Source organism: Coenobita brevimanus, chromosome 71, assembly GCF_032717465.1.
Source record: "Coenobita brevimanus isolate Jiangsu-jjx chromosome 71, ASM3271746v2, whole genome shotgun sequence".
Classification (NCBI taxonomy): Eukaryota; Metazoa; Arthropoda; class Malacostraca; order Decapoda; family Coenobitidae; genus Coenobita; species Coenobita brevimanus.
Genome location: NC_137024.1, coordinates 55,116,652 through 55,133,869, shown reverse-complemented (window position 1 = coordinate 55,133,869; position 17,218 = coordinate 55,116,652). Strand labels below are relative to the sequence as shown.

Below are 17,218 nucleotides of genomic sequence, written 5' to 3'. Positions count from 1 at the left end.
ACACAACACCTCACCACATCACTACCACCACCACCACCACCATACTACCACCACACCACACCACACCACCATCATCTATAACAGCAGAGGGTGCGGAGAGCGGTCACTGTATTTTAACCGTGCGTGCGTTGTGTTGGTGAACGTAACGATGTGCCTCCCGTTCCCTAAAGCAGCCGTTCCCTCTAGTGTTTTCCTATACCTTTGCCACTGCCCTATCTATCTCGTCTGTCTCTATTTATCTGTCTATCTGGCAGTCTATTTATCTATCTGCCAGCCTTTGTTCGACTGACAGCTAAGTGATTCCCTCTCGGTGTTCCCTTATACCTTACGAAATACTCGACATTCTTATTTCTTTCTGTCAATTTATTTTCATGCCAGTTTGCTTGTGTTCGCTTGGCTGCTGCAACTCGTGGGAAAGCATCGCCTCAATTTTTCTTTCCTTATTTTTCTGTCTATTAAATGCCTGACTCAAGTGGTTAGAGCAATGGCCTCCTGTCCGAAAGAACGCAAGACCGATCATACACTGGAACAGGGAAAAGTTAGTGGAATTGAATCTCGTAAAAACACATGTTATTTTTCTTGCACAATTATCCATCGACGTCATAAAAACACTGCGTCTAGTATTATCACATCAATCATGAATAACAGCCTTGGCATGTGTTGTGTATGGATGGTGGGTATTAGTACAAAAGTGGTGACATGTGAAGGTGTGTGGTACATAGGTGGATAGCTCAGCCTTAGGAAATGGACTGATTAATTTATGCCCCTGGGTCTTTGTATAACTGTATTTTTCACTCCTCTGTCCTTCCCTTTCATCAATTTCTCTGCCTAGTTCTCTTTTATATTTAATTTTTCCTTTTAATTTCTTCATCACACGTTATCTTTGAGGTATCGAAAATTTTCCTTTGTTCTCTATATTACAGTATCTTTTTATTCTTTGCTTCTCCCTTTTTTTGTCTATTAAACAGTCTTCATTCTTCCTTTCTTCTTTATCACACACTCCTTCATTTTCCTTCTTTGTGTGGTTCATTTATTCGTATTTCATTCCCCGTTTCTACCTCTTCATTACACGATTTAGCTGTTTCATCTCCCATTCTCCTTGGTTTCTAATTTCCGTATTTCTCTCTCTCTCTCTCAATTTATTATCATATGTCCCGTTTTGTTTCCTCTATCCTCTGTTCCCTTATTCTCTCTTTGTCTTTCATTTTTTCTTGTTTTCTTACCATTTCTTTTTTTTTTCTTTTTCTTTTATGAAGCTCCGTTACGTTTTTTTCTAGTTACTTTGTTTCCTTTTTCTTATATCGTCTTTTATAACTTTATTATCATCTCCCGACTTTATTTTACATATCTGTATTTATTCACATATATTTGTTAATTACTGTCTATCTCTCACATCATCTCACACCACCACCACCACCACCACCACCACCACCACCATTACCACCACCACCACCACCATCATCATCATCATCATCATAATCTTCACTATCATCATCACCATCAGTTTATCTCAAAGCATCATCACCATCACGATCATAATTTTATCTCAAATCATCATCATCTTCATCCTTATCGTCATCAAGTTCATCCCACGTCATCACCATCATCATCATCAAATTTATCACACATTGGCATCATCATCATCATCATCGTCATCATCACCATCATCATCATCCAGGTAGGGTCCAGGGGGCAATGCAAAACTAAGAGAGGCAGAATTAATAATGGGCCTTACATTCATCATTTAATCCCCCGGAATCCTGACTCCCACTTCACAGGCACAGGTATCCATCCTATTGTCACACATTTACATTATAATTATATTAAGCTTCGCTATATACTGTAAATGGCGCAGCATGTTGTTGTTGTTGTTGTTGTTGTTGTTATTATTATTATTATTATTATTATTATTATTATTATTATTATTATCATTAGTATTGCTATTATTTTTTCACATTTTCCTTTTTCCACTTTAAATTTGAGTCTCACACGTCTCTGCTTTATAATCTCAAAATATTCACAGATAAAAATCTCGCATCGTACTTGTTTTTTCCCATATCTTTCAATTTTTCTCGCCTATTTTCAGACACGATGAAAATAGAATGTGGCTGCGGAAATTTCCCTCATTTTGCTTCTGTTCCTTTTCTATTTTCTGATTTCTGTATTTTGAACTCTTTTTTTAGACACATTACATAGATTCTTCTTCTTTGTATTCTTCACCCTCAGTTGAGATCTTTTTTTTGTATTCCTTTATCAGTTTATTTGAAGCTCGATTTTTAAATATTTTTCTTTGTGTATTCGCCTCCAACAGCTTATGGTCCTTTTTCATATATATTTTTTTCATGATTTTTGATACTCGAGTTCATATGCATTTTTTCTTTGTGTTGCTCAGTCAGCTTTTAGATCGCTTTCATATTCTGTTTTTCATATTCAGAAATTGTGTTCATTCTTTTTTTTTTCATATTTTTCTCTGTGTATTAAGCCCAGCTGCCTTTTTCCATATTCTGTTTCTCGTATTCGGTTTTCCTTTGTATGCCTGCAGTGTATTACCCCGCTCTAATATTTACAGGTTTTAAATCTCTCTCTCTCTCTCAAAACAAATGTATTTTTATCTTTCAAATATACGAGCCTCTCGCGTCGCTTTGTTTTCATTCTCACTCTCTCTCTCTCTCTCTCTCTCTCTCTCTCTCTCTCTCTCTCCTGCATCACTGTTCCACCATTTTTCTAACATCCATTTCAATACAAACCCTTCCTCTCTCTCTTCCTCTCTTCCTTACTTCACCGTCCTTTCTCCTTACGCCTTTCCCATTTCCTCTCCCGTTTCTTCCTTCCTCCATCCATCCATCCCCTCTCTCCCTCCCTTCTCTTTCCCTCTGGTTTCGTCATCCATTCCTCCTCCCTCTCTCCTCCTCCCCACTCAGCTCCCTCCTCCCTCACCTTCCATCCCATCTCCCCGTCGTGCTTCTGGTTACCTCTGTCTTGGCTAGCTTCTTCCTCCTCCTTCCTCTCTTCTTCCTGCCCTAATTTCTTACTCCCTTTTCCCTCCTCCTTTTATCTCTGTCACTGTTTATCTTTCTAACGTTCTTAATTTGTCATTTCTTCTCTCCTTCTTGCCTTTCCTTCATCCTCCTTTCCTTCCTTCTTTCTCTCCTTCCTTCCCATCGTTTCTCTTTCCCTTCATTTTCCTTGCTCTTTTTCCTCTGCCTCCTTCATTCATTCCTTTTATTTTTTCCTCTCTCGACTCTCTTTCTTCTTCCTTTCCATCGTTTCCCCTTCGTTTCTCGTTCATTCCTCCTCCACTTTCTTTCATTCCTTCTTTCATTTTTTCCGTCCCTTCTTCAAACATGCCTTTTTCTTCGTTCTCCTATCTACCTTCCTCCTTATTTTCATTCTTTCCTTTTCTTTTCCTCAATATCTCCTTTCTCTCTTCATTTCTCATTCATTACCACCTGCAGTCATTATTTCCCGCCTTTTTAAAATTTACCCTCCCTTTTCTCCCAACAGTTTATATTTAATTTTTCCGTCATTCTAATTTTTCTGTCCTTCTCTTCTTTTTCTTCTATTTTACCTTTTTATCATTCCTATTTTCTTCTCACATCTCTATTCATTCATCCATCTTCTACTTCTTCATCACCATCAATCTTCATCATCATCATCATCATCTTCTTCTTCTTCTTCCTCCTCCTCCACTTCTTCTTCTTTTTCTTCTTCTTCTTCTTTGCCGTCTCTCTTCCTCTCGATTCGCCATAATTGTTTGTTCATGCTACTAACTTCCTTCTTCCATACCTTCCTTCATAGCTTCCTTCTTTCTAAACTTCGTCGTTCCATTCCCAACCTCTTCTACGAATATTTTTCAGTGCCCTTCTTTTCATCCCATATCTTCTCTTTCTGTCTCTCTATTTACCTCATTCTCTCTCTCTCTCTCTCTCTCTCTCTCTCTCTCTCTCTCTCTCTCCCTCTGTGTGTGTGTGTGTGTGTGTGTGTGTGTGTGTGTGTGTGTATGCAGTTTGTCGAGTTGAGTGTGCCTGTCATTGTTAATTGTGAGTCGTCTGTGACTCCTATTGTGTACTTGTGTGTGTGTGTGTGTGTGTGTGTGTGTGTGTGTGTGTGTGTGTGTGTGTGTGTGTGTGTGTGTGTGTGTGTGTGTGTGTGTGTGTGTGTGTATGTGTATGCACTGTGTATGAGTAGAAGTATGTATTTATATGTGTGTGTGTGTGTGTGTGTGTGTGTGTGTGTGTGTGTGTGTGTGTGTGTGTGTGTGTGCGCGCGCAAGTTTAGATATGTATGTATTTATGTATGTATTTATGGATGTATAAGGGTATGTATGTGCACGTGTATGTCCATGTGTGTAGAATATTATACCGCAATTTCCTTGTGTACAGTTGCTTTGATCACGTCTATATGCAGGCGCTCTTGGGCTGACACAGTACAAGATGTCTATTTGGAAGTCGGTTTATCTATCGCTCTCTCTCTCTCTCTCTCTCTCTCTCTCTCTGTTATCTGTTTATGTGTTTATCTATCTGTTCACTGTATAATTTAGTGTTCTGCTTCTCCCTGTTTCCTGTACGTACTATCACCTTAGAAGCTAGGAAGGTGAGAGAGAGAGAGAGAGAGAGAGAGAGAGAGAGAGAGAGAGAGAGAGAGAGAGAGAGAGAGAGAGAGAGAGCCATCTGCTGATATACTATTCCCATTAAGGTCAGTCTCCCTTGTTAGTATGGCGGAACAACAGTATATACGTTAAGCTCTCCCCCCCCAGTCGTGTGTGTGTGTGTGTGTGTGTGTGTGTGTGTGTGTGTGTGTGTGTGTGTGTGTGTGTGTGTGTGTGTGTGTGTGTGTGTGTGTGTGTGTGTGTGTGTGTGTGTGTGTGTGTGTGTGTGTGTGTGTGTGTGTGTGTGTGTGTGTGTGTGTGTGTGTGCTGGGAGTGTGAGCGAGCCAGGGAGAGGTAAAGACAGGCCAGACGCCAAGTAGGACCTAAATTTACACCTGCCTTAATTAGCCCATCTGGAGTCAGCTGGTACACCTGGGCCGACACTGCCACCCACCACACCAAGACGTAAAGGAGCCGTACCAATTATCTATCTATCTCTGTCTATCTATCCATCTATCTATCAATCTATCTATCTATACCACCTGTCCTCTGTTATCAGGTTTTCATCCCTCCGACTCACACCACTTTCGTACATATATTTCTCATGTATTTCTCCATCCCATCCCTCCAGTACATCCTTGGTCTCCTTCTCCCCCTTTCTCCCTCCGACGCACTTACATCCACTCTTCTAGTCAATCTCTCATTTTCCATTCCCTCCACATGGCCAATAAATCTTAGGGTACTTCTTTCATATTCCATCACATCCATAACAACATAGCAGTGAATTGTTTAAAGGATGCTCACCAATTCTTTACAAATAAATAAATAAATAAATAAATAAATTCTCCATAATAGTGAACTGTTATAAAGAATCCTAACCAGTTTGTATACTAAACAAGTGATTCTAACAAATTCTTTCCAATAAGCAGGCGATGATAACCAGTTCCAAAAATGAAAATGTACGATGCCAGTGTGTTGCTATAAAAGTCCTAATCAATTTTAACAATAAATAAGTAATCCTTCCCCACTCTCTTCATTACTACTTCCCAAAGTTTAATAAAATTGTCTGGAAGTAAACAAAACAAAATAAATATCATCGAACGAACATGGTTGATGAATAATGGAGGAGCAAATCAATATGAAAAGTAAATAAAAATATGATACAACAATTTTCTGCGCCAAAGTGAAGTATACCGAATATCCAAAACAAACTCTCCTTTCTGAACGACCAGGAAAAGCCCCGGTTGCGTCCAGAAAGGCCCCACTTCTCAGGAAGATCCAATTTCTCCCCAGAAAAGCCTCAGTTGCCTGCACCAACCCGCCAGCTCTTTCATGTCATCAGAAGCCCATGTTTGCTCAGAGTGACCCAGGAGCACCAATGAAAACACAGTAACAAGAGGATAGGCGGAGGAAACAATATAAGCGGAAGGGTCAAAGTGCCGTACATAAATATATCTGAACTGCATTTAGCACTGCCAAGGGATCGAACCTCCTGCCTGTCAAACACCGTGGTGCAATGACGTCCTGGATTATTATGACGTGCAGGATCTGTCACATTACATCAGCACCGTCTTGATAGCTCCACCAGTCAGAACAATAGCTCAGGTGTAGATATGTGCTGAGGTGTTGGGAGCTCCTGGTGAGGCTGAGGGAATAGAACAGACCCAATCCGATTTAGAGAGCAGTTCCCGAGGCTGTCACCCATAAACTGAGCCACCACACACTATTCGGGCGTATTCTGAGAGGCTCCTGCTGCTACTGTTAACTCACTTGCTAACCCTCACAGCATCTCACTGCTAACAAGAGGGATGAAGGGCAATAAGAGAAGTACATTAGTTATTTTCTTGCATAAACAGTGAAAATATGAAACGGGTTTTGTGTGTAATTCACCGGGTCGGTCAGGATCACTTGATGGTCGTGATCGTCAGCTTTTACCCTCCCGGAAGGGAGCTGAGAGCTCATATAGTCCGATCTAAGGGCAAGGCTGTGACCTTCACACACGCACACACCCGTCCCCTTGCTCAAGGGGGACAGTAATCACCCACTTCGTCAGTGAAACTTTTCGCAACCTGAACGAGGCGCGAACTCCCGTCCACCAGTTGGCAAGCGAGAACGTTACCACTGTACCAGCGAGTGTGTGTGTGTGTGTGTGTGTGTGTGTGTGTGTGTGTGTGTGTGTGTGTGTGTGGAGGGGGTTTCCTTGTGCTCCCTTCATTCACTTCTGAGCAAGAGCTGTATAATCACAACTACACTTGTCTCTTAATCTAAGCAGGATAATATATGTAAATATTTAACTATCAATTAATTTGTATTCTCTATGCAGAATTAACTTCCTCCAGCTTGCCAAATAATACCTGCATTTTTCTCTGATCCTGACAAACCTTATCACTCCAAAATTAGCTTCTTTCCAGCATCCTAACACTTCTTTATCTTCCATATTTTCCCACTTTTATAAGAGGTCGATGTGTCTGGCCAGTTAAAGATAGGGTCAGTTCCAAATATCCTAACACTATTTATAAATTTTCACTGACCGACTAAAATCTCAATCAATTTTATCTCTCCCTCCTATCTGTAACTCCATTTACAATTCCATCGCTCCTCGCCACTCCTGTCTAACTTATCGCCCTGTCACTTATCTCTTTTCATAATATATCGGACACCATCTATTGCACGATTCTGTTTGTTTATTCACTGATCTGCCTCTCGAAACTATTCCCATAAATTTATCCTGCTTGTCTGTCCACGCGTATTTATCTCCACACCCATGAGGACTTGACACCAATCTCAGAGCGTCTATCATTCATAAATCTACCGCTAGCTATCGTTTGTCTGTGTATGCATTGATTTGTCCCTTGAAATACTCCCAATAAATCTGTCTCTCTGGTCTGTCCACACGCATGCATCTTTAAAGGCGGCAAACCAAACACTGACCTCGGATCGTCTATTATAAATTCACCTACGTCTGTTTTGCCGTTCTCTTCGTTTATGTTTCATTTGTCTTTCGAAATATAGCGCTCCCATGCATCGGTTTTACATGTCTATCCACGTATATATATATACACACGTACCTTCATACATAAACAACATACACACAAACGTACATACTTCAAAACGATTAATACACCATCAATCAGCTCGTCTGTCCTTCATCTGTCATAATCTATATAAAACCATTTTATTTGTTTATATATTTACGTGTCTCAATATTCTCTAGTAAATATGTCTCATTCGTCTGCACACACACACACACACACACACACACACACACACACACACACACACACACACACACACACAAAACCATCTTCACGCAAGTCTCAGTTCATCAATCCTTCATACATGTAAATCCAGCACGATCTGTTAAACTTTAATTCTTTCCATTATATATCATCCTGTTTCTAAATTCATCAAAAAAAACTGTCTTACTAGGACCACATGTATCTCTCTCCACACAAAACAAAATCAATATCACTTCCTCTAACATTTATAAATCTCTTTCCATCTATTTTCCATTCTCTGTTTGCTTATATATTTACCTATCTCGAAAATTCCCCAATACTTCTCTCTCTCTCTCTCTCTCTCTCTCTCTCTCTCTCTCTCTCTCTCTCTCTCTCTCTTTCCATCTATCACACTAACACCAGTCCTAATCCATCTATCTATCAAATGCCAACTAAGGTTCAGTTTATCTCCGTCCGGCCTTTTTTTCACCGTATTAATCAAGACACGAAATCCACCTGTCGTGTCTGTCTACCTAATCTCTCTCTCTCTCTCTCTCTCTCTCTCTCTCTCTCTCTCTCTCTCTCTCTCTCTCTCTCTCTCTCTCTCTCTCTCCTGTTCCGAGCCCCAAGAGTAAGTGCTGTTATATTCGTTTTAGGTCAACACGCGAAAGAGAGAGGAAAGAGAGAAAAAAGCAAAGAATACAGACATATACGGTGATATATAGTGGGTTAGATGTGTGTGTGTGTGTGTGTGTGTGTGTGTGTGTGTGTGTGTGTGTGTGTGTGTGTGTGTGTGTGTGTGTGTGTGTGTGTGTGTGTGTGTGTGTGTGTGTGTGTGTGTGTGTGTGTGTGTGTGTGTGTGTTAGAAAAATACAGATACAGACATAGAATTTGATAATTATTTGAAAGTAAAATAACAAATGGACAAACAGACAAATAGATAGATAGATAGATAGACGGACAGATAGATAGATTACACACACACACACACACGCACACTTTATATATATATATATATATATATATATATATATATATATATACAGAAAGAGAGAGAGAGAGAGAGAGAGAGAGAGAGAGAGTGTGTGTTTATTTGCTCCCCCTGGCGTTCTTTCATCCTCTCTCTCCCTCTCCATTTTTTTTTTTCTGTTCCATATATCAATACTCTCTCTCTCTCTCTCTCTCTCTCTCTCTCTCTCTCTCTCTCTCTCTCTCTCTCTCTCTCTCTCTCTCGTCACAGCAATTTTGGATTCCATTTACATCCCTCTCCCATTACGGGGGCCATGCAACACTTGTCACCTACACTTTCATCTCTTTTCTGTCCAGCTCTTAAAGCAAGAGTTAATCACTACTCTCAGTCTCCCATGTTCACAACTGGTCAACTCTGGAACTGCCTCCTTCAGTCTGTCTTCCTCACATCCTATGATCTCCAGTCTTTGAAAAGCAGTGTACAGTATGTCCGAATATTATCTACATGAGGTAATCTTTATGTTTTTTTTAAGGAATTAACTTTAAAGGCTCTCAGTTCGTTTATTTTATTTCATCTGTTTTTTCAGTTGTTTACACACTATTTAGCTACAGTATATAGAACATAAGGTCCTATTAAATATCGTTTCCTATGCAGTGTTAAAGTGGTAGCGGTGGCCGAGTCGGAAGAGTGATGGTCTGCTCTTGGAATGGACAGGAGTTTGAATCCCGGCTGGGGCAGGGAACGGTTTAAGAATTTGAGCTTCGTTAAAACAGACTTTACTGATCTACCATAAGACCCGCTGACCTGTAGTAAAAAAAAAAAAAAAAAAAAAAAAACCCGCTAGTACCAATACACCTCTAACATGTATTCAGTATAAACGATGGGTATTAGCGCCTAAGTAGTGACATGCAGAGGTGTATGGAACGTAGGAGGACTATTTGGCCTCAGGGAACGGGCTCTTAATCCTATACTCAGAGTCAGACACATAAAAAAAAGTTAGCCCCCTTCCCCACCATTCACACACTGAAATCTGTGTTACCTTCAGGGGGCCCGCTGTGTCATTTTCACCCATTTTTTGCTGTTTCTCGCTCTCACTACCTTTCTATCTCTCGCTCTCAATCAGTTTCTCCCTATCTCTATCCCTCACTCACATTTTGGCTATACGAACCAAACTCTCGCCATTCCCCACTCACACTCACTTTCTCGCCGTGTCCCACTCTTGTTCAACCTTGTCATATCTCGCTCTCACTCACACTGTCGCATCCCTCACTCTTACCCACTTTCTGGCTATCTTTCATTCCCACCCGTCCCTCGCTCTCACTCACTCTCCTCGTCAGTCGCATTTTCCCTCCGTCCTTCGTCCAGTTTTCCATCAATTCGTCCCTCTAACTCCTGCCCCTCAACTTTTTCCCCTCTCTCTCTTTCCCTCTCCCCCCTTTTTCTGTATTTTTTTTTATATTTTTCCCTCTGGTTCACTTTTTTCGTTTTTTTTTTTTTTTCGCCGTTTCGTTTTGAGGGGTCTACGGATTTCAGTAATAATTTTGACTGACAACACGACTGGGCGTTTTTCCGGCTGAGCTACGGTAGGCAGATATGGCAGGCTGGGTGGCAGGGTTTAGGCAGAGAGGAGGAAGAGTTGAGGTAGACAGGTAGAGCTTAGGCTGACAGGTGAAATGAGCGGTCGATTAACACATGGCAGAGAAAAATAGAGAATAAACACAAAAATTATAAAGACACAAAGACAGGAAGACTAACACGTAACACATAAAAACAAACAGTCTGGAGAAGTCGCCCATGGCAGAAAAGAACACAGTCTGAAAGAAAAAAAAAAAAAAAAAAGCAGACTGGCAGATCAGCAGACAAACAACACTAAAGAACACAGTCATGCACAATCAGACAGAACACAGGGAAGGAAAAACAACGAAGCAAGTTAGCAGATAAAAACTCGTGAAAGATACAGAAACAAGGTAGGAGATAAAAAGACTCCTGAGACAGATCTACACTTAAACAGCTGAAGAAAGACAATACATATGACCAGACAAACACCCAGGCCTCGCCCCTTGAACTGAGAACCGAACTAAACCAAAAAATAAAACAGACAAGGAGATATAAACCCAAGAGGCGGATCAACAGTTAAACAGCTAGGTAAACCCAAGGAGGATAAAGGGCAAGGTAAACAGAGGGAAGGACAGCTAGGCAAACACAGCGAATACGAACAGCAAGGTAAACTAAACGAGGATAAACTGCTAGGCAAACAGCAACACGCCTGCCTTGTCCCCTGCCTTCAAGACCTCGGAGATAGCCCGGCCAATTACATTCAGCTCGCTTTTATTACTCCAGATGTTCCCCACGAGTCCCCGTTAACCCTAAATCTGGAGTCCCCGTTTTGAGTCCCAAGTCCCCAAGTCTCAGGGCATTCTCCTTTAACTTAAATTCCTCTGTTCTTGGTCCCTCTCCTATATGCCAGGTCCCCCCTCAAAGTCCCCCTGTTTTGTCCCAAGTTCTCCTTTTCGAGTCCCTCTTTAATGTCCCAGGTCCCCCTCTTATATCCCAGGTCCCCTTTGTTATATCCCAGGCTCCCCTCTTACCCAAGTCCCCCTCTTATGTCCCAGATCCCCTCCCCCTTTCCATTACCCTTACAAACCGCCCCTACCTAACTAATTCATTCCATTATTCAGACCATTAGCAAAGGTACACATCTTAAAGTTTACCCCAGCCGCCCTCCTTACACCTCCTGAAGGGTCGGCTCTCCAGACTACTTGTAATAGTCCCCGGGGGTAGTTTTTCTCAAGTCCCCCTTACAGCTCTCCAAATTTGTCTTCCTAAGTTTTTCCAGGTGTCTCATCTTTGTTGATCTATCTAACACACTGTACCTCTGTCTCCCTGTTATCTATCTGTCTACTTGTGTGTGTGTGTGTGTGTGTGTGTGTGTGTGTGTGTGTGTGTGTGTGTGTGTGTGTGTGTGTGTGTGTGTGTGTGTGTGTGTGTGTGTGTGTGTGTGTGTGTGTGTGTACCATCCACCGTACATTCGTGTTCTATATCCAAACCATCTTAAAAAATAGCCTCCCGCACTACCTGTAAAGTACCTCTTCCTCTTTCAACCACCTCGCCGTCATACATTATAACAAACAGTCTACCATTTAACTTTTATGTGCACCAATCAATTCACTCTCTCTCCATTTACTCCACGCCTGATCCACTTCAAAATATTCTTCCACCTTAGTACACGCATTTTTCCTGTCTCAACCATCTCACTCTTCCATTCACTCTACCACCTCCCTTTTCACCTCTCTTCCAACCAATCCCTCCCTCTCGCCATTCACTTTATTCCCGATCCGCGTCAGACCAACCTTCACCTTACTCGCCTTTTTTTTTTCTTTCTTTTTCTTTCAACCACCATTCCTCATTGCATTCTGACGCTTTCGTTCATTTACTTCGTGCACTCTAACGCTCAGTCTACCACGTCACTCTTATGCACTCCATCAGCCAATTCGTCACGCTGCACTCTCTCCATTCGCCGACCCGCCTCAAAGCAATTCTCGCAGTGCCTCCAATATATTCTGTCTGCTCCAGTAATTGACCCTTCACTCGCTCCACACTGACCTTTCCCGCTTCACCAACAAAGTTCCTCTCAGCTAATCCTTCCACTCCCCCCCCTCCCCTTCCCCTCTCCCGTCCCCTTCCCTTCCCCCAGCCCCTGCCGCCCCCCTACCCTCTGCCTGCGCTTGATCCCCTCGTCTAATTCCAGCTGGGTCTGTGTCGATTGGCTACGACTGACTGGCAAATGTGTCCTTCGGTGAAATTTCAATGTTGAGAGTTGGATTCCGTAGAGTTTATTAATTTAAAGATTATTTTGAGCCATGAGTTATTGGGGATATTTTGTTGTACCAGATCATTATTGGGTTCATTTCCTATTAATTATTAGGAATGACTGGGAAATGTATCGTTTGGTGAAATTTCAAGCTTGGGCTTTGACTTTTGAATGTGATTTTTTTTTTTTTTTTTTCTATGAAGATCGCTATTTGGGCCTTGGGTTTTGAAGGTTATTTCTTTGTAGTCCATGCCCTTTGCTTCGAACTGACTGCCAAACGTATCCTGCGATGGTGAAAATTCAAGGTTATGATTCGGGTTTCGTAGGATTTTACCGCTAGGGGTGACCCAGTTAGGATAGGTGAAAACAAGCCGACTTTGGTTACTCCCTCAACTAACTCCATCCATCCTCTCTTTCTGTGTATGCTCCTCAGTGGATGCGGTGTACGCCTTAGCCTGGGCCCTGCACGAGCTGCTGGAGGACACGTGTGGCTCCGTGCACCTGTGTCCAGCCGTGCTACCTGCTCCGGGGGGCCCTCTAATGCTGCAGTACATCAGGAACGTCAGCTTTGTGGGTAAGTACGTGTAATAAAAGTACATGTAACGTTTCTTTATGGGCAGTTTTAGGCTACACTGAAATTACTGTTTTTTTCCCCTTTCCTATGCTGTTATCTCCATCAATTGTTAATCTGTTCTCGGCAGGTAAAATTGCGATCATTCTCTCTCTCTCTCTCTCTCTCTCTCTCTCTCTCTCTCTCTCTCACGCCTCTCGCTTTAATGCAGCACTCTTCGCCTCACTTTCAAGCATCTCTTAAACTCTTACGCGCCTTTTTTTCACGTCAATGCTCTTCTTGCAAAGTTTCAACACGCTCCCTTTCCTCACCTCTCTCTCTCTCTCTCTCTCTCTCTCTCTCTCTCTCTCTCTCTCTCTCAACCTCCTTTCACAATCTCTTACACTCACAATCTTTCATGCTTACAGTCTCTTAGTTCTTCATTTCCTTCAAACTTCTCTGTCTTTCATGCTCCTTTCATTATTTATATTACTCTTCTGTGTCTCTGCCATACTTCTTTCTTTATATATCATACTTTTCTATCTCTCACTCTCCTCTCTATCCACCTCGACCCTCTTTCACCATCAGTTACATTCCTTGCACAATCTTTCACATTATCTCACACCCAATTCTCTATGTCTATCCCTCTCCTTGTCTTCGAATTCCTCTCTTCATCTCTCCTGCTTCTCCTCTGCCTCTTACACTTGCTCCTCTCACACTTTCATGTCTTCTCTGTTCCTCTCTCGGTGTCACCATCATTTTCCTACTTCTCCCTCACCTTCATTAGACCTCTGCTACTCACATTCATTCCTCGTTCCATCTCCTTTCTTCTCTGCATCCCCCACACCATCTCCTCCCTTCCCTACTGCTCCTCTCCTCTCTTGCTCCTCTACTGTCACTCACTCTTCTCACATCATTCCTTCTCTTCTCCGAATTCCTCTCACGATCTTTACTCTTCCCTGCTCCTCTCTTCCTTTCACACTGACTTCTCGTATTATTACCTTCTCTTTCCTCTCTTACCATTTTCTCTTCCCTACGCGTCACTTTCCCTCTACATTCCTTATAACCCCCACTTCTCTTAATATCTCTTCGCTTCCTTCTTTCTCTTTCACCATCTTCTCTTCTTACTTCCCTCCCTCTCTACTTTTTCCATTCCTTTCTCTTTTGTCATCATCTCTTCACGTCCTCTCATCATCACCTCTCTCCTGCCTCTCCCTCTCTACTCTTCTCACTAACCTTCCCACCTATCAACATTTCTTGCCTTTTCTGTTTCCCTTTCCATCTTCTCCCTACCTCTTTCCCTTTCTCCTCTCACCATCATCTGCTTTCTATTTCCCCCTCTCATCGTCTCTCCCCTACCTTTGTCCCCCTCTCCCCCACTTCACTCCTCTCACAGTCCTCACTAAGTCTTCCTCTAATGGCCTAATATTCCACCAGATACTCTAGTGCATGGAACTGGCGCTGTAATATCCCTCCCACTCCCCTATATTGCCCTAATTGATCCACCATATTGCCCCTACCTCGGTTTCTTGCCCTCGCTGCCACAGGGTAATCAGAGGGGCAATGAGAGAGGTACATGTGCTAGGGTTGGGAGGGGAATTGAGAATATGCGTTTTTACCTCTACCGTTGTGATTAGCTGCAAATGATCACACGCATAATTAAGCAGCATGGATTTAATCACCCCGTTTATCGTTATCGTCAATATCACAATCGTCCTCATTATCACAGTCATCATCATCATCGTCATTATCATCATCATTCTTCCCATTAATACACTAACAAGCCATACATTAATTGGTGGGAAATGATGATGACGACGACGATGATGATGATGATGATGATGACGATGATGATGATGATGATGATGATGACGATGATGATGATGAATACAGACACGTCCTATTTTGCTATCCACCTACAAGCAAAGAAACTGTTTTGCTTGTGTTTCTAGCGGCGACAGAGTTAAATCTATTCGTAGCCAGAGAAGTTAAAGCCGCAGGTGCGTTCCGAATCAGGGCAAGTGGCTGGCGGTGGATGAATGTGGAGGCAAAAGGCAAATTCCACCCCAAAAATGAGCTAAAAATAAAGTCCTAATCAACTGCACTAAATTTACCTGCGCTGCATTTCGACGTAAGTGAATGAGTGAATAGAGATTTACGGACTTAATTAATGTGTCTGGCTGAAATGGACTGGATGTAGACGAAACCAATTTAAATGAGTGAAAACAGGGGGAAAATATAACTCGTGCCAGTTTTACCCGGGGTCAGTGGTTGTGGTTTGAACAGGTAAATGGGAAGGTGTAACTTTAAATGTAATTAAGGTGGGAAAATATCGTGGTATGGGAATTATTGTAGTGAATTAAGAAAGGTGAATATATTAGATCTTGGTAATACGCACATACAAATTCATGCACACATATATACATACATACACATATACATTTATTTCACCATTCTCCCGCCCCCCCCCACACACACACTAATCCCCCTCACGCACACACACACAGTCCCTCCACAAACAAACACAAGCGAGTCCCCCTAACACACACACACACACACACACACACACACACACACACACACACACACGAATCTCGAATCCCCCCCCACACACACATACGAATCCCCCTCACGCACACACACACACAATCCCCCCACAAACCCACAAACACATACAATCCAACCCACATTTTTGCGCACCCACCCAAACCCCTGACAGTTCAATCATTCAGTGGGACGGATGAACGAGGAATAAGGGAATGGGGAGCATGATGGGTGGGTGGGGGTGGGGGTGGGGGTGGGGGGTTTGCGGATAGTCTGAAGTGGGGTTTCATCCATCCTGTGTTACAAACCTATTAGAAATTTTGGGAACTGATTATACTTGATTCTAGTGTAAATATCATTCTAGTTTTGCAATGGGTTTTAATTATAGTACAATTATCAGTAAGTCTCAGCTGTTTGTTGTTTTATAGTGCTTTTTTTTTTTTTACAGAGGATGATTTTATGAAGCAAAAGCATATAAAAAAAATCCATACACCAGGTTACAGGGGTCCTCCATTAAAAAAAAAAAAAAAAAAAAAAAAAAATCTCTAAAATCCGAATTTTTACAGGTTGAAGTTTGAGAGGGGAGGGAGTTTAGAGCTTAGAATATGGGATGGAAACTGAGCTATAGATTAATCCACCCACAGTTAGGGATTTTAGGAGCTGATTACATTTAATTCTAGTGCTAGTGTTATTCTCATCCAGGAAAGGATTACACTGAAATTACTGTACAAGATGGTGTTAATATTTCTCATCTTGTCTTTCATTACTTCGGTGTCAATAAATTAATGTAGATTATGTGTGGTTACTATCATCCCTGGGAGGGGACAGGTGCAAAGAACTAAATACCTGACCTCACTCGGCACTCTCAGGCGGAGGACTCAACCACATTTACACAACCAAACTCGAAACAGAAATTACCACAACATACGAATCTAAAATATATCCCCAGGTATAATTATTACTGTCATATTCCTATATTGTATTAAGCGGCTGTAATGAAAGGACGCTAAGAATCGGAAACTCTCCCTTCCTTGTAGCGTTCTCAAAAAAAAAAAAAAAAAAACGAAGAAGACACTCGAGGCTCCTACTGGGATATATGAAAGTACAAATGGGGATAAAGCTTCGTCTACTTCGTCTATTTCGTCTACAGTACTTCCCAATTAGTGTACTGTATATTCGTTACTTTCCTTCCTGACGCATCCTAGGAGTAAAATCTAAGGAGAGAAAAACCCAGCCTCCCTCAGCTTAAAAAGGTTAGCCACAAGAGGACAGTGAGAAGCAGAGGAGCGGAAATGTTAGGTGAACTTCTGCACCTGCGCGTACCTGGATGTATTATCGACGATACAAGTAAGAGGTTTTGCGAAAGGAAACTCGATTTAATGGCTCCGAATCATCATCATCATCACCATCATTATTGTCATCATCATCATCATCATCATCATCCCGCCTCGTTTTCCTACTCAAGGGTCACGTTCACAAGTACTGTAAATATTGAAACATAACATACCAGTTCCGCCCGCCTTCTCCCTTCCTCCCC

General features: G+C 42.0%; 1 protein-coding gene across 1 annotated transcript in view; it reads left to right on the top strand.

The window, feature by feature from the left end:
• LOC145406784 (metabotropic glutamate receptor 8-like) overlaps positions 1-17,218 on the top strand; it is a 315,468-nt gene that overhangs the window by 214,556 nt on the left and 83,694 nt on the right. The window contains exon 7 of the mRNA XM_080277881.1: positions 13,021-13,161. Coding sequence (XP_080134007.1) covers positions 13,021-13,161 — 141 coding nt within the window. The remainder of the gene's footprint in view (positions 1-13,020; positions 13,162-17,218) is intronic.